The sequence below is a fragment of the Apteryx rowi genome, unplaced genomic scaffold, assembly GCF_003343035.1.
Source record: "Apteryx rowi isolate R43461 unplaced genomic scaffold, aptRow1 scaffold_0, whole genome shotgun sequence".
NCBI lineage: Eukaryota > Metazoa > Chordata > Aves > Apterygiformes > Apterygidae > Apteryx > Apteryx rowi.
The window spans coordinates 9,008,078-9,034,845 of NW_020447195.1; the positions used below are offsets into that span (position 1 = coordinate 9,008,078).

Consider the following 26,768-nt stretch of genomic DNA (forward strand, 5'->3'; position numbering starts at 1 on the left):
GTGTTTTCAATAGCAACCACAGCAATAAAATATGACAGGCAGGTTTGCGTAAGTTAAAACTAGAAATGTGTAAAGATCAAGCCCTTGCTCAAATACCTTGTTAGAGCTCCAAATCAAACACAGGCTTTGTCACCTGGCCCTATTCCTATTTATCCATTATTTATATTTCCACACCAGGACACACTTGTCTTGGAAAAGGACCAGTGCACATATTCTGCAGTACAAGTCCTCACTGGTATTGGATATCCAGTCAAGCATTTCAGGCTTCTTAGTTTGTTCTCTTACTTTCATATTCTTTTAGGCTTCCTCAGATCCGCAGATTTAATTTAGACATTTACTAAATAAATGACCTGAGAGATGAAATATTGGAAAGATTTTATACTAAAATCTGGTGCTAAGTAATACACTCTAAACCAAGCTGCACTGAAATGCCTCTCCATTTTTCCCTTTTTAGGGTACAGTTTTTCAGTTTCCGCATTCTTCCCTCTCCCAGGTATTGGTTATGAAAGCAGTTACTACTTTCTTTCATCACTCACAATTGCAAACCTATCCTGCCCTGTTATATCTAAGGAATGGCATTTAGCTGATAACTGCTAAATATTTGGCATGGAAATTTGGAAAGCTATGCAAAGATGGGCTTTAATTAGATGGTAATTTATTTTCTGAAAAAAACCTTTGGATTTTATCAGATACATTCTGTGAACATCAAATATGAGTATCATTGCCAAATGTTCTTTTTGGCATGCCAATGTCATGTGCGTTTCCTTTTTCTGCTTTGTCTTCCACAGGTTGCCATATCAAGAATTATGGCAGTTTGCTTATTAAAGGCTGAAATTATCCACTGGGTGGTTAAAAAATGCTAATTCTGGACACTGGGTGAGATAACCAGTAATTTTGTAAAGTACATTTAGTCAAATAAGTCTTTTTGGCAGTCAAACGTTGATGTAGCAGAATGTGCTTTTCTGATTGACATATGCTAACAATACTGCCTCCACAGCCAGGAGGAGGATAATTTACTTTTCATTTCCATTGGAAATGAGGTGAACCAAAATGTGGTAGATTGTTAAATCCCATCTATGTGGTTTAATTGATTTACTCAAAAACACACGCTGAATGATACTGCGCATCCTTAGGAGCTGAGACCTCTCTRTCGTCACTTCCAGAAACCAGCAAAGGCACATCTTCTCCTGAGATGCTTTTCAGCCCTTTGGGGGTTTAGCAGCCATTTCCCAAGGCATGTCCTCAGGATCCAAGGGGTCACTGAACTGATGGAGAGTCTCTGCATGAAGAAAGATTCCAGCAGAAAGCTGGAAGAATCACAGCCGGTTTCCCTCCCGCACCTGAAGGTGTTTCTCAGCCAGGTTTTGGGGGAAGCTGAAGGCTTCCCGCAGGCAAATGTAACTGAGAGGAAACAAAGACTGAGATAAGCTTATTCAGTCCGGGTGAGTTTTCACCAGCTCACTGTCTTCCCCGCTTCTCATGTCCCCAGACAGGAGGGAGAACAAATCCCTCTGCCCCAGTGGCAGCACTCACTGCTGGAAACGACCCCTCACCGCGCCAGGGCCTCCGGCCTCACCTCTCCCTCAGCTTTGGTCAGTCTTTTTGGCAGGCAGCTGCATTTGTCTCAGGACACATGTTGCTGACAGAAATCCAGTATTTAGTTTTTTGCTGTCACTTCCTCATTAATCAGGTGCAGGGCAGGAGGCGCGAGGTTGCCTTACTCCTGCGTCTCACTCCAACAGTGTTACCAGGATGAACCGCTCTGGTCTCTGCCACGAAAACTTTGTCATAACTCAGGGCTAAAATTATCCCTTCATCTCAGGCTGTTTGTTTCCAGCTGTCCCACACCTCCGCTTATGGTAACTTGTTCCTGCTGTCACTGATTCCTGGCAGGTCTCTTTGAAATCTGGAACTGCTGGTTTGTGGGAGGCACCAGTGCCATATGACACAGCACGGTACTGCCATGGCTACTGGCGTTTCATACTTTATTTCATACTTTGGCATTTTTATTTCGTGCTTTGTGTTATATATTTATTTAGGAAAAGAGAACTTTTCATGGGTAAATACAAAACACAAATTTAAAAAATATTTACTTTTTCAGTTTCAATAAAAGGGCATTTTGTGATACAAACTCTTTCATTCAAAATATTTGGATCATTCTGGGTTTTTGGGTTTTTTTTATTATAAGTACTTCCAGTGGACATGTTTAATTTATTACCCTAGACTAGATCCAGGCTTTACCCGATTTTAAACTTTAAACTGATTTAGCAGTCTCAGACGTAGTAAAATATCTAAAAATATCTGTTAACAGTTCTTTACCTTTTCAAAAGTATGCACTGAAGGACCATGGAAATAGTCACTTACTGGCACTCAGGTGATTCAGGCAATCTAATCTGGCTTGGAGCAAAACTGCCCTACTGCAGCTAGAGCAGGATCTTCCTCTGACGTTCCCTCAGGTGGGATAAAGAGTTTCTAATCAGGGAACTGACCCTTGATTTTACACATGTTTTTCTCCTGCTTTAAAAAGAAAAGTCATTAATGTCACAGAAATAAAGAAAATCAGGAAATGAGCACCAGGACTCCACTAACTCTCCTTCTCCTCACTTGGAGTGAGCCTCCCTCTTGAGTGCTTTAAGTCTGGGGTTGCCAGTTAGGAAGGTTTTTGCTGACTGTTATTAAAGGGGAAATGCCCTGTGAGTTTAATTGAAAATCCGTAGTAGCTCAGCACATTTATATGCAGATGTGATTCCTTAGGGAAAGATTCTGATCTTATATGAAAGTCATAACATTAAATAGCAAGGAAGCGGAGCAGACCTGTACGAATGCTTGTGCCATTGCAGAGTGACTAGACAAATTCCCTTCGTACCTTCTGACCTCTCTCAGCTCGTCCCTAGCCCTCAGCAACACACCTCTGCCATTAGCAAGCAGTGGGGCCTGCAAACTGGTCTCTCTTCTGTTTTCCTTACATGGAGGTAAGCTTTTCCTTTGGCACAATGATACTAGAAAAAGCCTTTTTGGGGGGAATTTGCCACTGCCTTGTCCTTTTAGAAATACTGCTCCAGGCTACTATGCAGAAGTAGATAAGAGCCATGACCTGAGCAGTTAAAGACCCCTCGTGTGCTGGGACAGGGTAGATAAACCCAACCTGTATGGCTTCCAGCAGTCCCTGGGAGAGCTTGTTCCCATGCCTGGGCTGGGCATGCAGCCAGGGATCACTACCCTGGGGTGAGGCACAGAGCAAGCTGCACCCTTACTCTCTGTAAGTGCATAAAATTCCTCTAACAGATGTAGTTTTTCCCCTCCTCACTCTCAAATATATAGATGCTAAAGTCCGGGTTTGTAGGAAGAAGGGAAATGGAAGTTCCCAACTGAAAAAACATCTCTTTCCAAAGTGGCCTTTGGGTATACGTTCCTCCAAAAGTGACCCTGGAGCACTACTGAACAAACCTTTGCAAAACTTCTAATTTACAGGACCTATTTAAACCCTGTGGAGAGTCATTGAGCTAAGTTATATGCCTATCTTACCTACCACCACTGTGAATGAACTGATGTCTGCTTTCGGTGGTAACCCAGGGAAACCATGGCAGCTGAATAATTTGAGGGACAACTTGGCAAAAGCAAATCATGTCAGCATGAAGCTAAGCAGAGCCAAGGGAGTTGTTTTCAGTACAAAAGATTTAGGAAAAGTCACAAACCCAAGAACTGGGTTCTTATTTGTTTTCACTTGATTTTGCTTGTCCATTCCCCTGTGTCTCTCTGATCCTCCTATTTTGAAAGAACAGGAAAATTCACATCACGTTGAATTCTCCAGTCTCCTCCTGCTCAGATAAACAACACAAAGTAGGATTTTTATTGAGCCAATTGAGATAGGCTGATAACTGGCTTTTTCCCCTCCAGAAATGTGACTTAATTTCCATGAATTTCCATTTGTCTTCTCACGAGTTTATGAAGCCCCATCGCCAACCTTGCTCTGTCTTCTGTGCCCAGCAAAACCCTGGCTCATTTTCAGGCTTCATATGTGGGGCTGAATTAAAGCTTCCTTTGGTAACAGAGGGCTAAGAGAAAGCAAGGATGAAAAGTATGCCGGGAGATGTGATTGACTAAATGGACCCACAACAAGGTCAAGCCACCTCTCTTGGGTCTGGGAGACCCGCTGTGCACGTCATACTCACTCAGGAGGAAAGCCAGCTTCCCCTGTTGGTAGCAGTTCTTCAGAGGCCAGGAAGGCTCAGGGCAGTTCTCCAAGAGCCTGGGCAGAAAAGGGCCCTTGCAGCCATCAAATCCAAGCTGTGAAGGCAGCTTTGGCATGTGACACGGAGCAGCAGTGAGCAATCAGCGTCACAGCTTGGAAGCCTACGCAGGCATTGCACTCCTAAGAACTGGATACGTCAGAGCACATATTGCTGTCATGTCTTTATATCCACCAAGCAATCAAATATCTCAGCCACTCCTGCATGAGGAGAGTGTCTAAACAGAGCTTTCTGCTGGGAGTTTGCCCTTAGCTGGCATACACCTCTTCACAATTTTATAGAGTACAGTACAGTCCAAGGAAGCGTGACTGGTGTCTGTAGGGTAGCCTTTCTGAGGGCCAGATCCTGCTGTCTATGAGACTTGTGTAAACTGGAAATTCACTGTCTTGGGTGGCTGGTTCTGGAAGTTAGGGGGTGTTTTGGGCAGCCAGCTTTGGTCCATTGAGGAGAAGGAGAAAAATTCTGACTAAATTAAACTAGGAGAGAATTGCAATCTGTCTGCAAAAGGAAGGAAGCCAGGAGGGATGAAATTAGTGGTTGGGAAGGGCTGTATAATCTGAAAGGCACCTCCCTACAAAGCACAGAGCAGGCAGTTCTCTTGAAGGTCTCCTCCACCTTTTCTCCTTTAAACACCATAGATGCTTACACATCTGGTAGTAATTTCTATTTATCCTTCCAAGTGTGTCTCTTTGTCTTAATACTGTGCTGATGGCCATGGCCTGTTATCCTGGGCATATCCTGGTTCATGTATCAAGCAACCATCAGTGTGTTAAACCTTTTCTGTGGGGGAGCTTCAGTTCAGACAAGCTATGTAGACAGGGAGGATGTTCTCTGAGGGTAGGAAAAAGAGCCAACCACTATCGCTGCTGTGGCTTGTGCTCTTCCCGATCAAAAGAGCCAGTCTGAGCCTCATCCCACGTTTGCACACATGGCTCTCACTGGCCCCCAGTCCTGAAAGGCTCTCATCCTCTCGGTGTCCTGTGAGGGAGTTGTCCTCTCCATTTCACRCTCAGTGAATAAGGCAGAGGGTAAATTGAGGACCGTATGCATGAATGTTTTCAGGTGCCTTCATCCCTCTCCTCCATATTGATATCAGACAGTTGTGGCCAAGTTGGGAGCAGATCCCAGGAGAAACACAACAAACCAGCACTGAGTGTTACTGCCCAAGCGGTGGTGGAAGAAAAAGTTGTTATTTTACACAAGACAAAGTGCAATTCAGTCCTGAGGAATAATCCCATCCCACAAACGCTACAAGCTTGGTGCCTGAACGGCTTTTAGGACCTCACTGATTGCAGGAGCGATAGCAGCATGGAAGTGGGTTAGTGTTTCATTCTTTCTTGCCAGTGGCAAACACTGCAGTATTGAATTTTCTTTTTTTTCCGTGAGGATTTAGCACACAGTTACAGGGTTTTTTACACTAGAGAGCAGTCCACGCTGAGGCTTTCTGTGTGCAGCTTTGTGCTTCTGCAATATGTTCAAGCTTCAGATGTCACTACCCATCACAGTGCCAAGTAGAGATGTTGGATCTGGTGATTTTACACTGATGCAAACATATCAATTTTAATGGAGAGCAGAATCAAACTGAACCTTTCCTGGTGATAGCAGAGATGAGTCCAAGCCACTCTGATTGTGGATCCAAACAACCCTGAATACTGAAATAGTTTAGAAACAGCATCACACAAAATGTCCTTTCCATGATGAGCCAATCTAAAGACCTAGACTTTCAGGGAAGAAGTGAACATGGATTCTGTCTAAAGCCCCACTTTAATTTCTCCTGTCCTGGTGAGAAGCATGTGTTTTGTGAGGTGTAGGGACCCTCATAAAAAATGACTGTTAGTGAAGGGAAAGTAAAAAAAGCTGCAAAAAAAAAAAGAAAACTGTTATGGCCTTGTGAAATAGTGAAAATTTTGCTTCAGCATTAGATATGAATGCTTTGGAGCTTAAGTCATTTCCCCATGTGGGAGATCTTCATCTTTAACTTTAATTTTCGACTCTGATTGCTTCAGCTAGATCCCAGAGAGAGATCTGTAAGGTACATAAGGACACAAAGGCTCACAAAGGTGTTCACTGACAGCCGTAGCTGTTTTAGTCCCACAGACATTAGGTGTTTCAGCACTGTAGGAAATCCCATTAAACACCTATATAAGGTTTTCTGCTCCTGAAGAACTTTGAATGTGTAGTCCTGGGATCCCAGACCAGCTCCTCTTGAAGCCAGTGGGGAACTTTCTGTTGTCTTTGCAGAGAGGTGTTTCAGGCGTGAGCTCCAGCAGTGTGCAAAGTCACCTGAAAATGAAGTGTTGCTGTGTTGCCCTACAGAATTGACTGGGGTCTGAACTCACAAACCCCAGAAAACATAACACTGAAATACAAAGGGTTCAGAGCAGGGAGATTAGCTTTTGTAGCTTTTATTGTGCTCAGGAGTTTGTGCTTGCAAATAATTCTTTCCCCAAATTAAAACCTTCTGTCTCTGGGGAAAATATTGAATTTTTTTTAACTATATGAGAGTTTTGGTACAAATGAAGACAGGAAAAAAAAATCTTTAAATATAGCCTTTCGTGGAAAGCATGCAATTTTTACAATTTTATCATAACAATTCATAAAAGGGAAAGTCAATACTATTCTAGACAGTTTCTCAAGCTCTTTGCAGACTGTACAATACAATTAAGGAATGAATCAAGGTTTTAAAGAAAGCTCAGAAAAGATTTTCTGAGCTCTGTATAATTATATTAGGCAAGATTAATTTGTAGCTAGGGCAAAGTTTTTGAACAAAAGCCAACAGACTCTGAATCTCAGGTGATAGAGTTAAGCATTTCCCTTTACTGATTTGCAAACATTGTACAACAGGTAGGAAATAAGGACATTCAGCAGCTAAAGCAATAGAAATAGGCGTGTAAGACCACAGGGCTCATTTCTGAGCCTGACCTGATATGTCTGGACAAGTCATTTCACCCCTGTGTGCTCCTGCTCAGCCCAGCTGTATTGTGAAGGTTAAATAAATAAACCCAGTTCTTTACAAGCACAAATTACTCTCTCACTTTGTACCAGATGAGAACTTGGTCCCTGCTGCTTAATGATCTTTCTTAGTGTCTTGAGAAGACTCCAAAAAATAAGTCATTTTTTATATTCAGGGGGTGTGATGTCTGTTACCTTATAGAAGGTAAGGGTAGCTTAGAAAACTACTATATCTTTAACAGAAGAGGTCATTACAGCTTATAATGGTGGTGTGTATCTAGGAATTTCCTCAGGAAGTTGTCCATAGAGTTCTACTGTTATTACTAGCATAAACCAAGAGAGATGTTCTCACAGTTGTGGGTTGCTAGAGACAAAACTCAGCTGGTATTTTTGTTAAATGCATCAAGCTCCGGAGCACATACTGTACAGAGATTTGATCTAACTAAAGAAAACTTTGGCAATAACAATGCTGCCTGTCTTTGCCAAAAGAGGAATTGTATCTTTCTTAAATTAATGAAAAAAGAAACTTAAGTGCTTCTAATTGTCAGTGCACCTGCTACCCATATGCTTATGTGCTACTTATTTCTTTGTTTTACGGATACTGTGTTGCATTCTGGGTGGTTTGGGATTCTTTTTCCACCCTTATCTTCAACTCTGGCATTTCTGAATCCCTCCAGAGCAAAGAGAATACATATCTGACCTAGATTTGGATATACAGCTGGTGAGTGCCTGTATACTTCGGTGATCATGCTGCATGTGGTTGGAGAGGGGATGTCTCCATCAAAGAAGATGGAGCACTTGTTTGTAGATGAGGCTTTCCTAGTTCTTCAGTCTGCAGAAGTATGCATGGTTGGCTTAGGGTGCAGGGTTACTTCTGTATTTTAGGGCACTCAGGTACAAGAGTAATGCAGCTATCTGGGAGAAAAAGTCAGAATGCTTGGAATGCTACGACATGGGCAAAACTCCCTGTTGTTTTTGCTGTTTTATTATTTTTATTGTTTTATCACTTTTAATAAAACTGCTTCCATACTTCCAGTGATTTATAGCACGCAGTTTAACTACCATTAATATTTTGAAATTTTAAAACTGTCCCAGTTTATGCTGCATTATGACCTGTCAAGCTTCCAAGAGACATGAGTTATCACAGAAGCTTGTGGGAGGAAAACCCTGCCCAGCTGGTGACGGTGTCTGTGGACCCCTGCAGATGTACAGTCATCGTCCATGCCACTGCTTTCATTGCAAACAAACAGGCAGGCAGAAAATGTCAGCTTCCAGTCAAAGGATTTCATAAGATGTGGAAGTGAAAGACACAAAACTAAGAAGTTTTCTGTACAAAGATCAAGGTTAAAATAGAGATCCTAATGTAGGTACAGTTGCACCGATTCACTTCCTACAAATGTACAGTTCCCACCATCGCAGATCACTTAAAGACATGAGGGAGAAAGCATCCTTCTCATCAGCTTGGGCCATGGGACATTAAATCACTGGGAAGACTTTAAGGGACTTTTGATTTGGTCTGCACTCATCACAGTAATGTGATACACTTCCTCCTGAGCCATACCACGGAGAGGAAGAGTCTTGCTCTCAGTCCCGGTGTGCTGATGAGGAGGGCACCATCCCATCATGTCAGCCTTGACACAAACACACAGGCGGAGCTATAGGTGCCTCTTCCTCCCCAGGCTGCTTCTTGTTAAACTCGTTTCCAGTTGGGTTTATAGACAGCACAGAAGGCACTCAGAAAGACTTCCTGCTTTTATTTGACACGAACAGTGACTTCCACTTGATTCAATCACTGCTTAATCTGATCCTCCATTTAATTTTATCAAAACTGTAGTAATCAAATAATTTGTACTAAAAACAATATAACTTCCACTTGTTTATTCCGATCAATTTTAATCCTTTAAGGCACAAGGTTTATTGGATAATTTGATCAGCAGATAACAAAAAGCTGTCATTAAACCTGCTAGGAAAGGCCATAACACAAAAAAGAGAGTATAAAGATTCCAAGGAGAGCTCACAATAAAGAAAAAATACAGTAATATACTGTTATTTAGAAATCGTTCTATGCACAATGAAAGCTAAGAAGTATCCTGCTGTTCACAAGATAAAAAGATCAATGGCATATTTCAGTCAAGACATTTCTGGCGATGAACTGCACTGAAAAGGGGAAGACAGCATAATTGGATGCAAGCGACTTTGTCTTCCTTGAGGTTGACCCACCTGAATGAATGTATGTCAGTGTTGTTTAAGTTTTCCCTCTGTGCAATAAGCCTTCTTCTTCAAAAGCCAAAATCAGCAGAGTAAGAGCTTGGAAAAGATTACCATTGCATGCTGTTTGTCGCTTGTCGTGTGAAATAAAATACAATCTCTTGGTTCACTGATCATTCTCCTCCCTTGACTGTGCCACATCTCTCCCCCACAGGTCAACACCTTCATCTCTTTTGTGTTCCCCATGGTCGTCATTTCTGTGCTGAACACCGTCATTGCCAACCAACTCATGGTCATGTTCAAGCAGGCTGCCCAAGAAAACCAGGTTTGCACTATTGGAGGGCAGCAGACGATGCTCAGCATGTCCATGGAGCCCAGCCGGGTGCAGGCCTTGAAGCATGGCGTGAGGGTCCTACGTAAGTATTCACACACTTTGGCACTGAGCAGGCTAGAGGTGTCTATGCAAATGTGCTTGGACGAGTAACAGATTGAAACTGGTAAACACTTTCATTCAAAACATATGTTCAATGAAAAGTAGCTTTTCTGAATCCCCAAAGTGCCCCCAAATGATTCGACATTTCCAAAATTGTCCAGTTTTTTTCTCATAGCCCAAAATTTGGGGGGAAAAAAATATTTTCTTCTTTTGCTATCTTTCCTTCTTCTTCAATTTATTGTTGAGTTGCCAAGAGTTTTCTAGGGAACTTTATCATCTGTTTTCCTTTTTATTATCTTTTTCTCTCTTAGTCACTTTTCTCAGTTCTAATCTTCAGTTAAAGGATAAAAGGAAGTTTCATATAGAAAAAGGGAGAGAGAGAGAGAGAGAGAGAGATTTACGCATTATTTAATTTATTGTGTTCAGTGGAGCAGAAGTTGAAAAATGAAAATTCTGAGTTTAAGAAAAAAAATCATATTCTGTGAAATAGAAACAACTTGAAAATAACAAGCTTTTCCGTTCTGTTTTCTACTTTTGGCCAGCTCCAGTCTGAATACCTCTCTTTCACATGTTGCTGTTTTCAGACTGTGAGTGGATCAGGGGACTAGCATAGTATAAAATCCAGACAAACTCATCTTGTGGGATTGGTTTTGAATGGATGGGCTCAAACATCCATTTCACATCTCGGTGCATAAGCCATCATGCCAGAGCAATAGAGGAAGAGCAAGTGCAGCAAACTGGAGAGGTGTGGGCTGTGCACTGGGGCCAGGGGAGCTGGGAGACACAAAGGCAGTGTTTTTTGCAAAAAAACCCAGGGAGCTGAGGGGAGAGGCAAAGGGCTTTGAAATAACTAGCTACAGTCCCAATTTAGAAATGCACTTAAGCATATTCTTAAATTCATTCCTCTTCCAGAGAGTGCTTCACTACAGGCTTAGAGCTAAATATGTATGTAAGTGTCATCCTGTATAGCTATGCTCTTCATTAATCAAAATTTAAATACCAAGTCGGCTTAATGATATCTCCAGTTTTGCTAACAGATTCATGTGGGATCTGTATTTAGTGATATATGCAAAACTTTCAAAAAGCTCCAAACTGCCTGTAGAGTGGACTCATAGCACAGAATTTGCAGCCAGATTAACATTGTCCGCAGTGAATTAGACACACAAACTCCTCTCAGTTGTTATAAGCGGAGACTTTCAAAACACAGTGTTGATGTGTTTCTTTCCCTTGCACTCAAGGAAAAAGAACTGCTGTGAAGATGTTCTCTGCTTTGTTAAAGGTGTGCGGAAAACCAGTTTTCCTCTGAAGATATACACATAGAAGAAAAGAGTTTCTCACAAACAATCATAGCTTTGACTCAGATTTCAAATCTCCTCTCTCTGTTGGAAAAGAAATGTGACCAAATGACTCAGATTTAAAAAAAAAGGGTTTTGATCAATTCAGTCTTTTCTTAATGTTTCTCCTCTTCAAAACTCTGACTTCCAATTGTTTGAAATCTGAAACAACGCTAAAATGTCACTCTTTTCTTTCTCTAAAAAGTCACACTTTTCTGTTGCTTTGCTAGCAAAACATTTTTCACATAATCCCATATACTTGATGTTTTATAATAACCCAGAGATTACTTCATTGCATACTTGAAAACTTGAAGTGAGACAGTGACAGAACCCGTCATTGTATTCTCTGCAGTGACACAATTCACTTATTCCTGCATTGCACATAACCAGGGTCAATCCATCTGAATCTTCTGTGTTGCTCTGATTAGTACAGCAGCAGACTGCATGTCTTCTCTCTCCAAAAGCTTCCAAAACCAGCCTACATAGTGCCATATAAACACACTACTCTAAAAATTATATCAAATAGGGCTAAACATTAGGACCAATGTGTGATAGGCAATGGCTGGTAGCTCCCGATGAGTTCTGACCATGCTGGGAGAGGTCCCTGCTTCTCCCAAAGTCAAGTGCCTGGCTGTGGAGGAAGGTGACTCAGATTTGTACCCTTTCCTGGGAGCCAAATGTCTCACTATAACTGTAACCCTGTAGATTTCTCAAGGGACACACATGGCCCTCTTTCATTCTGCTTCTTCATTGGTTTCTTCTTTTTTGGCTTGCACTTGTAAAGAAAACTCCTCGAATCCCACTGGGCTGATGAAATTTTTAAATGGATGAGATGGATGACAAAGGGGATTGAGCAACACAGTATTTTTTTGCCTGTCCTGGTGATCTGTGCTGGGGGCCAGAACTGATTTCTGGGATTCCTTTTGTGAGTTGCAATTCATCTGCTCCCATAATATTTTGCACTCAATGGTTTGCAGACTCTAACCTAATCAAAATAGCACAAGAAAGACATTATTTGTCCCAAACCAAATTAGTATGCATCAGAAATTTCAAGAAAAAGCCTCTTTTTGCAACACTTCTGGCTGAATTTTGCAGCCCTTTGAGGACTGGCTAACTAAGCATTTTTCAGACAAATTCCCAAGCCCTGCTCTGGAAAACACTTTCATACATATTTCACATGCAATAAAGGGTTCACATATGTACATGCAATTATTGCAGTTGCTCAAACAACATTTATAGCTGTGAGCAGAAATGGCTATTTATTAACTGCTCACATGGCTATTCATAAGTGTATGGAGAAATTAGACAAAATTGTGGTTGATGTGGATGAAGACAGAAAGAGAGCATTTTTTTTATTCATCCAAACAACCTCAATTAGAGTAATCATAAATCATCTTTTCTTTTTGCCTTTGTTCGTTGATATATAAAGCTAAACAACAGACCTGCTCACACATACAGACTCTCTGAGGAAGAGCTTTCCAATCAATTCAAAAGCAAAACTGGCACAGCATTTTAATGATTCAGTCAATAGCAACTTAAGCCTTTCATATAGGGCTTTATTCTCTTTCTTTTTCTGCAGAGCTTTGGTTCAGACTAAGGTTAAATAAAAGATCCTGAACCCAGGAATTGGTTTGTACTGTGGAATACTGGATGTCTTCATCAAATAAAATGAGGAAAAGACCAAAGTATCCGGAAGTTTAAAATGACAGATGAAAGAGCAGAAGCTGTTCAAAAATAGTATCCAAAATAGCTGCATGGTGCCGGGACCCTGCCTCAGGGCGCTAGGCCTGCAGGTGTTAAAGGCATCTTTTCCTGTTAACGTCTCCGCCTATTTCCATTTAGCTGCCTTTTCTCACTTTAGCCACAACATGTCACACCCCTCTCTGTCCTTTTAGTATTTTATACCCTTTCAACGTCGGGGAGAGCGAGCTCTTCATGAATAATAACAGAGATGCCTCAGCCTGCGCAGTTCCCCAGGCCGGCTCGGGAACACATCCCTCGCTGCCAGGCCCGCGGAGAGGCAGCCTACCTTCCTCTGAACCGCGAGCTCAGCTCTCCCCTTCCCCCGGCAAATTTTTGCTTTCATTGTGTACTGCAAAGGCCCAGAAACGCTTGTGAAAATGAGGGACTCAGAATCGCCATGAAGTGGGTGAGATGTGGCAGCACGCGACCCTGGGAAGAGTCTGCGAGGCACGTCTGTGAGGCACAGGTGTGAGGCAGAGGCGTGAGGCACAGGTGTGAGGCATGAGTGTGAGGCATGAGTGTGAGGCATCACTGTGAGGCACGGGTGTGAGGCACGGGTGTGAGGCATCACTGTGAGGCACAGGTGTGAGGCACGGGTGTGAGGCACAGGTGTGAGGCATCACTGTGAGGCACGGGCATGAGGCATGGGTGTGAGGCACGGGTGTGAGGCATAGGCGTGAGGCATCGCTGTGAGGCATGGGCATGAGGCATGGGTGTGAGGCATGGGTGTGAGGCACAGGTGTGAGGCACGGGTGTGAGGCGCAGGCACAAGATGCAGATGTGAGGCGCGTCTGAGAGTCACATCCCTGAGGCATATCCATGAGGCGCGTCCATGAGGTGCATCTCTGAGGCGCATCCCTGAGATGTATCCTTGAGGCACATCCATGAGACGCAGCCCTAAGACACACCCCTGAGGCACATCTGTGAGGCGCGTCCCTGAGGCGCATCCCTGAGGTGCATCCATGAGGCACGTCCCTGAGGCGTGTCCATGATGTGCATCCCTGAGGCATGTCCATGAGGCACACCCCTGAGGCACTTCCATGAGCTGCGTCCATGAGGCACATCTCTGAGTCGCGTCCCTGAGGCGCATCCCTGAGACACACCCCTGAGGCACGTCCATGAGGCGCATCTATGAGGCATGTCCATGAGGCGCATCTATGAGGCATGTCCATGAGGCACATCCCTGAGGAGCGTCCGTAAGGCACAGCCCTGAGGCGCGTCCATGAGGCGCATCCTTGAGGTTCATCCATGAAGTGCATTTGTGAGGCGCGTCCCTGAGGAGCGTCTGTGAGGCACAGCCCTGAGGCGCGTCCATGAGGTGCGTCCCTGAGGCCCATCCCTGCGGCACATGCCTGAGGCACATCCCTGAGGTGCATCCATGAGGCACATCTGTGAGGTGTTTCCATAAGGCGCAGGCACAGGTGCAAGGTGCAGGCACCCGCACGCCTCAGAGGCACCCCGGCAGCAGGAGGGCACTCCTGTCCCTGAGGAGAAGGCAGAGTGCTGAGGGCCACGGCTCCCTTCCTGCAGGTTGTGCTGAGGAAGAGCCATCTAATAATAATCCGCCACGGTTTTGTGTTTACATCATGTCTGGCTTCATTTCATTTTTCAGATGCGCTCAATTACTAGGGGCTTGATTCACATTTGCTTCTGTCATCTGTTCCTTGTAACTTTTTTTTTTTAATAAACCAGACCTCTCAGCTGTCTGGAAAGTAGCAAAAATAAATGTGGTTTATCCATGGTTTATCCTGGGCTCCATGTAGCCAAAACTCTGTACCCAGCCTAGGAGAGTTTATGGAAGACAGAGGGAAAGGAAAAATGACGCGTGACCACGCTAATAAAACTGTTGGCATAAAATCAGAGCTTCACAGTYGGCAAAGTATTTTCCATTTCCAGAGATGGACTTTGGCACGGGGCACATAAACCTTGATTTTTTTTTAAGAGTGAAAAGCAAGGGKTTTTTTTTATGTGTCAGAGCACACAAAACCAGTGCTTAGATAAGAAATTTTGCAGTTTGTGGTGTGCAGAGTTGTTCACTGACAGCAGAGCAGTAAACACCTTCCTTCCTCCAGATCTAATGAGATAATGTATTTATTTACACCAAAACAGGAGCTAAAAGTGGTCATGCTAACAGCTTCATTCAAAGCTTCCACATCACCATCTTCCTCCTCTTTGCTAGCGGTTATGTATTTTCTTGGCTCTGTCTGACTTTTGTTGTGTACAAAATTATTAGGGAGATGGGGATCAAGGAACATGTCAGCCCTGTTGCCTGTGAGCCAGCTCATTAATCCATTACTCATGCTGACTTCTGATTGCAATTCCCTCACCGCTCCGGTGTTCACCAGGTRCAAGGCTCCAAATTTGGAGCTTGAGCAATGGGCAGCTTTCCAGCTCTTTTGTGAGGGTAACTGGGCAGCTTCTGTCAGCACTGCTGCTGAAAATCTTTTCCACCAAGAGAATCCTCCTTCATCCATCTAATATTCCTTCCATTCCTCCTATTAAAAGCTCCCACCAATCTTTATTATTCCTTGGTTATATTGCAGGAGTACTGAAAAGCTGTCTCTTTGGCACTAAGTGATGCTTCTTGGAAGGGTGAATCTTTTCTGATTACATATCCTCATATACCAATCATTTCATGAGGTAGAAAACTTCCTAAATAAATCCAAACCACAGCACTAAGTCCCAGATCTTATGCACACACACATACACACCCCTCATAAAAAGCAGCCTTCAGCATATAAAATCTCACATGCACAGTCCAAATCGTTGCATACTATACCCAGACATACAGAGGCAATATAAATCTTTTCTGGTCTCAGTTTTGCATTTCAAAGCAGCTGCTCAGAAATAGGAACATACTGGAGCTTGGCTCAGGTTAAAAGCACTATTTGGCCATCGTGCCTTCTCCAAAGGGATGGCTTTGCGACATGTACTAATTGCCCCAATCCACACACAAGCCTGCAGCCCATTCAGCAAATGCAAAGAGAAGTCACTGTCCTCTGAGCATCTTTCATCACTTTCGTGATTGCCTGTCAGATTGGCTACTAAGTGAATGGAAAGAAAGAGTTATTGAATGACACAAGCTGAGCTCTGATAACAATGTTGAGACAAGCTGATGGGCGTTGAGGGGAGGTTTTGTGTGTCCCTGGATGGACATTGGTTAAGCTTATTAAAATGTGATCAGTTCCACGTAACATTTGCTCTGTTACAAAAGCTGCTTAATGAAAGCAATTGTAAAGCACTTAGAGAGGTTCAACCAATTAAAAGACTAACCTTCAGTCTTCCACAGCTGTCTGAGTGATGCCTCAATAAGATTCTTTTTAGAAGATGGAGCCAAACACTATTTTTTTACTGAACCTCTAAGAATTTTAAAATTGAAAGTATGAGATTGGAGTATCTACATTCCTTTAAGGAATACTAGTCAAAAGCCGGGTATTAATGAAGTATCCATGCATCCTACATGTTTTGTTAACTTGTGCATGAATAATTTCCCTTCTGAAAAAATGTTCTGAAGAGTTCATTCATTTCTCTTCATTGATGTTCTGAGTTTGAGCTATCCGTCTGAAGAGGAGGATACTGCTATGAGATTTAGCTCAACCATCCAGCAAACAGGAATAGCTAATATTCTGCAGTCACAACTCACAAAAGACCTACCTCTGAAAATCTGCACATAAACAGTTCTCTTTCATAATTAATATATTCTAAGGAAATCAGATTTGTCCATGAATCATTTCCTTCACAAGAAAGGAACTAAATTCATAATGACTGTTTGTATCCCTAATGAAAAGTTTGAACAACTCCAAGTGGAGTTCAGCAAAACCCTTGTGACATTAAGCATGAGTAGAAACTGAGTTTAACAACTGAAGTGTCACACTGAAGTTCAAGAGGATAAATTAGCTSTATAACAGTTGTATATGTTTCTCAGAGATGTTTGTACTTGCAGGTTTACTTTACAGCCTGCCAAGTGACAGAAGAAAACAGTATCAGAGCAGTGTGTAAACACACACTGTAGAGCAGAAATGCAAGCATGGTTGTACCTCTTCGGACAGGGAGACCCTTTTTTCTCACCTCCCAAGAGGCTTTCCTCTGGGTGCTGCTTTGGTTGCATTGCAAGCYGAGCTGGGGAGGTGTTTCTCTGGGCATTTGGGTTCTAGTGGCTGCATCTTCCAACACAGCCCTAGAGCTGGTCATGCCCAGCAAGCAGATTTTCCAGGTATTGAACCCTGTCTGTAAGAGTGTTTAAAAAGCTAACTAATGCAATTTCAAACATCAGTTCTGGCCAGGGCCTTAGTCACTTCAAAAGTAGGCAGCAAGTACAGGCACAGGGTTCCCACCGGCAAGCAGAAACAGTCTGGGGACACATGAAACAACACACAAGGGGAAAGAAGGGAACTGCAAAGGATTCCAGTTTGGGTTATATCTGATTTTACTGAATAAAAGGAGGCTTGAATCTGATGAGAGGCTTTTGGTTCAAGAGAAGAAGACAGGAGGTCTTTTCTATCCTTCAAAGGGGAATCTTTCTTTCTTTCTTTCTTTCTTTCTTTCTTTCTTTCTTTCTTCTTCCTTTCCCTAAGAGCATCCTTATGTCCCTGGGGAGAATGACACAGATGAAGTTTAAATTGAATCAGGCAACTTCTTTTTTCTTTTCCCAAAGACAAAGACTAATCGTCTTTGAAGGAAATGGGGAACACTCCCCCATTTGCACTGGGTCAGCAAGAAAGTGCTGCTGTGCTGGGGCCAATGCTGAAAATTTCTTTTAATCTTAATTTTCTGCCTTGTTCCTTATGGACAAAAGCCAGGCCTCAATGGTGCCAGAGGGGGCAGGAATTCATACCTGTTTTCAAACCTGTGTCAGCTGAAGCCACTGAAAATCAGGATGGGAGAATATAGTCTGAGTGAAATACAGTGGTTTTATTCATGACAGAAGTTTTTTCTATTCACTGTTCTGTCTCTCTGTAGTTAAAGAATGTGCATTTAGAGGAATGGGGTCCTTTCAAAAGAAATAAGATTTTCCACACCTTAATCCAAAAAAGAGACACAAAAATGAGACAATCTTCTAACAGTAGGAAAATAAAGGAAGGAAAATAATATGGAAAGATAGAAAGCAGATCTCTCACTGCTAGGAATGGAAATGAAGGACTTAAATGTAATGTTTACACTGCTGAGTAACATGTACGACAGCATTAGGGGGTTGCAACCAGCAAGATGCTGGGTGCCTTCAGCGGTATCTAAGGGAGCTGGTGCCTCAGGCCTATCGCTATTCCCAGCTTTGCCTTGCTGTTTTTTCCCTGGACTTTATCAGTGTCTATCGGTGGTCCCCAATCTCTGCTGGTTGTTACCCACTTTTACGGAGATCCTTCTGCAGCCTTGTGACCCAAATACCAACATATGCAGTTTTAATTTTATTAGGCTTTTACCCACCCTTATAACTGCCATAATCCCTCATTTGGGGCCTGCTGGTATAAATATTGCCTATGACCTGTCAGGTGCTGCATCATGTTCATATAAACAGCGCCTCGAGGTTTAACTAGACAGTGCCAACTACGTCTACGCTTGGCCCAGCTTTTACCATCTGTCATATCAAATGGCACAGTGATATTTGTTGCCCTTTGTGATAGATTCTCTTGTAATGGCATCAACTAAATAAGCATATAAAACCCAGAAGTTTTGAATACACAAAGACTGTCTCTCCAGAAATCAGTATTAATGCAAATCCCAGATATGAGCACTGTGACACAATCTTACATGTTATTCAGTAACAGAAAGAGAGTGCCTTCTTTGAGCGGTGTTGGAGACACATGACTGCTGATGAGGCGAAACTCAAAAGACTGAGAGATTTCATTCAGATGGGGCATACACAGCCAGACGGCTTCTGCCTTTGCTCAAAAGTTATGACACGCTGCTCTCCGGCTGTATGTATCACAGCTCCCCTTGCAACGCAGAGAAAAAGAAGTAATTTGGTCAAACTGGCCTGAAGGAATGAGAAGAAAGGATGGGCCCAAGGAGAGTCTTCAAGGAGGGCTGCCCCAGGGCCCCAAAGCTGTGACTTGCTGTGACCCGGAGGGGAAGAAGGAGGCAGGGCAGGGAGGAAAGCACCTGCCCAAGGCATCCTACTCCAGCAGCCCCTTCTCCCCTGGGGCGGTTCCAGTGCTATGAGTCATTTTGGGCCTCAGATGGTCCCTGAAGAAGGACAGAGGTCAAAAATCACTCCTCTCGCTGTAGCTCCTGCACTCAGCTAAGCCAGCCTCCAAACACCTTTCAGGGCCTTTTTACGCATGATTTATTTCTCCACGTTCATGCTTATGCAACCTGAGTTTTTCAGAGAGGTTAGACATGGAAAAGGCCTGTGAGGTCACTTAGGCTGTTTCCCAGCCATAACCACAGGATAAACACAAGGTAAAATAAAATTCTCAGTGTAATCTAATATAATTTAACTTCTAGGATTGCTTCCATATCCAGTTTAGTCTGAAAATCAAGACTGGCATAGTTTAAATCACCTTTTGCAAAATGAAAAAGACGTCACTCAAAATTTATATTTCCCTCTGCAGGACTTCCTGTGTGATAAACAAACAATAGCTCGTCTCTCCTCCTCTCCTCCTTCTTCTCTTGCTCCCTTCTTACTTGGGATTCAGTTCCAACAGACAGAAAATAGAGCCATTATAAGACAAAATATAGAGCCACAGGATGTAATAATTCAGATTTTAATATACTTCTAAACTGGAAGTTTGATTTAGAAGGGAAATGAAAATCCAGCCATGTAGAAGAATCATTTCCAGGTGGCCGCCGTACTCTTGGGCTTCACTGCCTCCCTCTCTGCTCCCGCAGGCCCTGGCCTTGGGTCGCCATGTGGTACCTCACTTGCTCAAATGTGGGAAATATCAGAAGTTCACAGAGCCAGCCCTGCTTCTATTAAGACCACATTTGCAAGCAATGATTTAATTAATGAGAAATGGCAGAAGTGCCTGGTTTTGATGCAGTGAATGCACATGCACCCTTTCAGCGTGGTGCAGCTGATGCAGGACCAGGTCAGCAGAGGGTGGGAAGCAGCCATGTTCCTTCCAGTACTGATGCCACCAGGTAGAAGCAAACAAGTGACCGATTCTTTTATTTCTTTTAATTCCAAAACAGAGGCAGAAAATCTTCTCCAACCTTGCAAACGCTGTTCTGGAGAGTCTCCCCTCCATGGGAATGGGTTGAGCCCTTCCCCAGGAGTTGCCCAGGCAGTGCTCAGCTCCACCAAGCCGGCTTGCCCCGTCTCATCCCTACCCTCCTGAAGAAACCCCTGTGTGAAGCCTCAAGATGGTCGAGAACAGGTCCTAGGAGCCAACAACAGCAATAAGAAATTTTGGCAGCAACTTTGTCCAGCATTAGTTTTACAACTTACCTCTTTCCAGTGATAAGCATGTGCTCAGGGAGGTGGAAGACAGCAGCAAAGGGCACCAGGTGTCTGTGAAAAGAGCACTTTCACTCAGCATTAGATGACAGTTAACACATTCCCGCATTTCAAATTCATCCCTGGGAAGGGCACCCAGTAGGGCGGGATTGCCACCCTAAATCTGCTTGATCCCTTGTATGATAAAATTGAAACATAAGGATTAAGGGTGACAAACACAGGTCAGGGACTCCTAATCTGAGCAGCACAGAGGCTCGCGGTACAAAAATACATGGCAGAGAATCCTTTCTGATATACAGCACAGCACACTACCATCTGGGATTTTAAAATCAGACCATAAGTGTCTCCAATGCACTTAGCTATGTGTTTAATAGAGTTTTAATTGCAGAGTGATTGCATGTAATATTACAGAATTACCACAGATTACTTAATTGACTATTCGTTTGCTGAGGTTAAGCAGTTATTTTTCTCAATCTGTGTTTTTGCTGGTATAGATGTGCCTCCATATTATTTGGCACAACACTCTCCAAGCTACAGAAGCATAGGTCTTTTACAAGGAGGAAAACACTTTCAATTAACATGTTGGTAAATTTAACAGCCAGATGTGTAGGATTGTTAAAATTTATTCCAGAAAGAATCCATCTTATGCTGTTTCTAAAGACTTACATGCAGTAGTAAGCACCTGGGAAGTGCCAGTGTGTGTAGGCTGGTGCAAAAATTATCCAAACATCCTTGTGTGTGCAGCTGCCTTTTCCACGGCRCTGGCAAGCTGGACCAGCTCTGACCCTCTCTGTCCCAGAAGGGCTCTCTGCATCCCCATGGGGACATCGCGGCTCTGTTACCCCTGAAGCGACACTTCCCACTTCTCCCATGCCATGTTTCATTTAGGGGCTGTCCCCTTTGAAGTTCAAAACAAAGCTCCTTGGGGCAGGATCAGACACAGGTCAAATTCATTCGCTTGATTGTGTCTTTTTAGACTGGCTGAAGAGCTGCAGGCCCTGTAGTGATGAGTTACGGCTGTGATCACAATGACCACATAGCAGCCAAAAATATTCAGATAGAAATAGTGAATTACTTGGACAAGAGAATGAAAGCAGACCCTCTAGCCYTCCTTCTAAAACACATCTCTTCAGTTGCCTTAAACTTTATCAAATAAATGGCTTTTTCAGCATTCCTGGTAGATGCTTTCATACTTCATGCATCCTGATACTAAAGGAATACAGCCATCTCCAGTGTTGCGTTTATGTGTTTTGTAAAAGAAACAGCACGCGGAGCTGAAGTAAGGCCTCCAGGAATTCTTGAATCTCCATACAAATCCGGTAGTGACTCCTCCAGCAGTGACAGTCACAAAAAGAGGGCACAGACCCTTCTCCCTACTGCACACCACTGTCAGGGCCAGTTACTGAAGCCTTCTTGTGCCTCTCGGCTATGTAATGGCGATGGGGAGACACAACCAGAGCCAGAGGCTCTCCTCGTGGGCTGTGTTCTCCGAGGGAAGCAAGGCTGCTACCCTGCTTCCCACTGAGTTATGGCATAGTCCCCAGGGGAGGAGAGGAATGGGGTTTGGAATATATCTGCAGCAATTCTTTTTTTCAATCCCAAGGCAGAAGAAAAAACAGCCTTTGCTTCTAAGTACCAAATCTACATTGAACTGTTGGTATGTTCCCCTGTGAGAGAGCTTTGCTGCTTCCTATCCCTTTACAGGTCACATAAAGGACAAGAGTGATGTGGCCCTTATTCTCTGTAGAGCAAATTTGGGATAAAAAATTAACATGATTATTTTATTTAGCCTTGATTTTCTTCATGACTTTTATTGTATTATGTTTTAACTGAGATTTCTTTATTTCCTGCTTGGATTCTGCAGAATCCTGTCATTTCATACAGAGGTTGAAATACATATTACAAAAGGAAACACATATTTCCCTTGATTGCCTGATTTATCTACTTTTTAATCTAGATTGACAAAATCTATCTACCAACTGGGCTTTTATCCTTCAGAATTAGTTCATGTTGCATTTTATTTTCCTTTGTCTGATGTTGCTCAGCTAGAATCTGGAAAGAAAAACATAATGTCTTTCTCTGCTTACCTTTCTAATTAATCATTTTTATTATGGCAATGCCCAGACCCAAACGTCTTGCACTTCCTTACTCAGGTATTGCACAAACGCAGAACGCAAGGACAATCCTGCCCCCAGGAAGCAGCTTCTGAAGCTGTTAAGAATCCCAAACACCGTGGGGACCGCAATCAGTGGCTCCGTGCTGTGGATGTAGCTTCACCTAACAAACTAATGGGATTATAGTGTCCCCAATTCCCTGCCTACTGGGATGAAAAACATATACTAACTGTCTCTGTGGGCACTTTAGACAAAATACTAGTGCCACAAGGGCAGATGCAGGTACACTCCAATATTACTTTAGCCAGAATCTGAACTAGGCATCAGCAGTTGTTTATCTGTAGTGTATCTTCTGTTCATAATGTCACTGCCTCTATGCTTATATCTGTTTTCTCTGATTTCTGTTGTACTTGTCTTTACAGCCAGGCTGGCTGTCCCTCAGGCTTATTAATGCTTTGCACAGCAGCAACGTAAGAAAAAACAGAGGCTTTCCACAAACAGTTTGCAGTGATAAACATGCACACAGACAGGTCCCCTTTTCACCTCAGATGAAGAACTGCACACTGAAAGTAATGGACTCTTTTCATACCTTGCAGGTGCTGTGGTGATTGCCTTTGTGGTCTGTTGGCTCCCTTACCACATACGGCGGCTCATGTTCTGCTACGTCCCCTCCAGTCACTGGACAGAGTGAGTCATGACATGAAACCCACGCTCACACCACCGCTCTGGGACAGGGAGGGGGCCGGGCCCTTAGCACCTCGTTTCACAGCCTGGAGTTGGAGGAGGGGATGGGAGCGCACAGACACTCTCCACGCGAGGCGTTTGAGCCTCAGCCCTCTAATTGCTGTTTTGTTTCTTCTCTTGGATTTCTTACTGGGATCGCTAGCCAAATTTACAGTCTTCATTTTAACATCTAAATCCCCCAGATGTGGGTGAAGGAAGCATTAGCTTGAACTTAAGTGCATCAGCAGCCCTTGCTGCTTTCATTGAGACCACAGAATTGTCCCCTGTTAACAACAGTGACAAATATTTGCCTGTGACAGTCCTTGGTAAAATGACATTTGGACTTGGGGGGGAGTTATACAGTGGATTGCTGTCTCCGTGACAGAAACATCCATCACTGGCCCTAGGATGGAACAGCTCATGTCAACACACGATTTAGTTCCACGATGCTACGTTTTCTAAGTGAGAGGAGAGATTACACAGACGGGAAAATAACTGCACTGTTTACCGAGTCTAGGGTAGATTATTTGCTTGGTTTTAGAGGCAATGAATCAAAATTAAATACTAGCAGTTGTCACTGAGCAGAAAATATCCAGGTTATCAGAGAGCTTAGGGATAGCAGGCTATGCACAATTGCACACCTATGTCGAATGCACAGGCATTGCTCATGGGTATGACAGTGCCCACAAACGTCATCTCGGCTACATGCAGCCTTTCTGCAGTGTCAGGCCAGGTTCCTACGCAGAGAAGTCGCAGAACTGCCCATTCATTCTGAATACACAATTAAGCGCTAACGCTGTCTGGGAATATACACCCAGGGAACTTGAGGGGAAGACGGCATAAGAGGCGTTTGGTGAAAAATGTGACCTTCCATACGGTCATCCTCCCACAGTGTTACATCCCCTGTGCTCTCTGGGACAGGGTCTGTTTCCTGCAATGAACAGGAAAAAAGAAAAAAAGAAAACATCTACAATACCAAAAAGCAGATCAACAGAGACATTAAAATTTCATAAACTCCAAGCACAAATAATAGTAATTTACCATACAGCAGTCTACTGAATAGAATTGTACATCCAGCCGTAGTAAAAAACAAACTCTACACTTAAGCATGAAAACAGAGCTTTGGGCACTCACTGGGGCAAACTGTTGTTTCTTGTTTGCTTTTCTATATGAAAAGCACTTAAAGCAGTAATCAATTATGTAACGGCTTCATTTGCTTTGAGTAAGAGGGGTAGAGAATTTTGTCAGCAGTTAGTATGAATTCATTCATAATGGTTGCATTCAGATTTTTTTTTCTTCTTTTAAAAGCCAAGAGTGATTTTAGGAAAACACTGAATTTACAAGCATATTATGAATGGTGAACTATCAGTATGATGGCTAATAAGAGCTTGCAGCAGCTTGACATAATCATTTATAAATGCATGTGCCTGCCCCTGAAGAAGAGAAATCTTTGCTAAATTAATTCTTTACAACTATATAGAGAGACTCTGCTTGTAAGAGCTGGGATGGGCCATCCAGTACTTGCCAGTCCTGGGCGGGCTGTGTCTGGCACTGGTGATGTACTCCAGCACAAGCTGATTTATCCTTTGTTAGACACTGCTCAGACTAACAAAAGGCCTGCAGTTTCCACTGAGATAAATGATCCTGGGGAGCATCTTCCTGAAAATGAGACCCAAGTTGTTTATAAACCCTTTACCAGCTCAGAACCATTCGCAAGACCTTGGGAGCCTTAGGTCACTAAGGTGCGGATCGGGACTGAAACAGAATCTCCTCTCCCACTAAAAATAATAACCCTGGCTTTAAAAGCTGTATGAGGATATCCAAGGTCCATCAGCAGTCAGAGACAACAGGCAAATTTACTGGAAGGGCTGACAAAACTTCATCCAAACCCTGAAAATCCTTTAAAGACATGAGAGTATATTTCCCAAGAAAATATATGTCCAAAAGAAAAAAAAGAAAAAATTTCCACCAATTCTAGTTGAAAATATTGTCTTTGGATGGTCAGCATAGGTTGAAAAAGCATGCTGTCTTCAACATGCCATCCCAGAATACCAACTAATCCCAATCCAGGAACCCATCAAACGAGCTGATGCAGTTCTCACTGCCTGGAGGGAGGAGATAGCTACACCCATTACGAGATCTTGGCTCTTCCACAGGCTTTGTAGAACAGAGCTGGAGCCAGAAAAGTCAAGCTAAAGTTTGACACATGCATGACAAACAAATTTCCATGTGTTTTCTTCTGTTTCAAGCATGTTTATTTTTGAAGACAAAATGGATGCATGAGGTAAATATCACACCTGGTCCTAGGCACAATTAAGTTTCTAACTATTAGGGGTTAAGGCAAGACCTCTGCAGAGGCATTTGACCTATGTTTGGCCAGCCCCAGGTGGAAACATGGATGTTTCCCTGGTGGACCATGCATTGACACCCATTGCCAAGCCCATGTCCCTAACCAAGAAAGGTTAGCTGAAGTTTAGCTTGTGTTTTTCTCACACTTGTGGCTTTAAATTATCTCAATTCTCCTCAGGCTACTTAGATTGTTATCTTTTGTCTGTTCTTGCAGTTTCCTTTTTAACTTCTACCACTACTTCTACATGCTGACAAATGTCCTCTTCTACGTCAGTTCGGCAATCAACCCCATACTCTACAACCTGGTATCTGCAAATTTCCGACAGATCTTCATCTCTACTCTCACACTCCTGTGCCTGCCATGGAGGAAGAAGAAAAAACGACTCGCCTTCACCAGGAAATCCAACAGCATCTCCAGCAACCACACGTTTTCCAGCCAGGTCACAAGGGAAACTACATATTGAAGCCAAAGGAGGAAGGGAAATGTATATTAACCTGGAATCAAAACTTGAGAGAGGCCTCGGTGACTTTCATGCATGGTCTCCAAATTCACGTAACACAAATGTGTTTAGCAAAGTCATTTTTGTTGTAAAAATAGGCTTTGTTCTGCCAGTAACTTTGAGGTTATGTTAAAGCATTGGCCTTGCCTCTTGTGAGTAATGTCTACACGTTTTGTAACTTCAGTCTGGCGTAAATCCAGATGCAGTGTTAACTGGGAAGCCAAAACATGTTAAACGTAGGCAAATTCATACTGCATTTCATCCTTTTCTCAATGCAGAGATGCCATGTTCACATCCAAGGGTTTGAGATCACTTCTCTTGGTGGCACTGAGCAGAGAGTCTAATGAGGAGAAAGCAGTTTTTAACAGAAAGGGATGTTTTTGGAGAATGGACATACTTGTCTATGCGATGTTCAATTAATGAGGAGTGAAACACTCAGGGAGCCAGGTGGTTACTTTAAAAATACTTCTAAATTCTGATTACTATTACCCGGGTGCTCAAGAGAGCCACTTTAGCTCCTTGAAATTAAATAAGAACAGAAGATGCCTTACCTAGATGGGGGTGGGTGTGGTCTGGAGGAACAGAAATCAGTGCTGGGTTTGGAATAGGGATCATCTTCTCCTTTAGTGCATACATGTAGTGCCTGGCACAGTGAGTCCCCACTCTTGCTGATATTGGTATTGCAATACCAATAAATAACTCTGGTAAAGTCAAGAATGCAGAAACTGTACCCAGCTGGAATGCTGCAAATGAACAAAGAAGGACAATC

General features: G+C 43.1%; 1 protein-coding gene across 1 annotated transcript in view; it reads left to right on the forward strand.

Moving 5' to 3' along the window:
• Positions 1–26,155, forward strand: part of NTSR1 (neurotensin receptor 1) — a 64,505-nt gene extending 38,350 nt beyond the window's left edge. Inside the window, exons 2-4 of the mRNA XM_026054905.1 lie at positions 9,625–9,826; positions 23,024–23,114; positions 25,714–26,155. Of these exons, the coding sequence (XP_025910690.1) occupies positions 9,625–9,826; positions 23,024–23,114; positions 25,714–25,963 (543 nt within the window). The 3' untranslated portion in view covers positions 25,964–26,155. The remainder of the gene's footprint in view (positions 1–9,624; positions 9,827–23,023; positions 23,115–25,713) is intronic.
• The last annotated feature ends 613 nt before the right edge of the window (positions 26,156–26,768 follow it).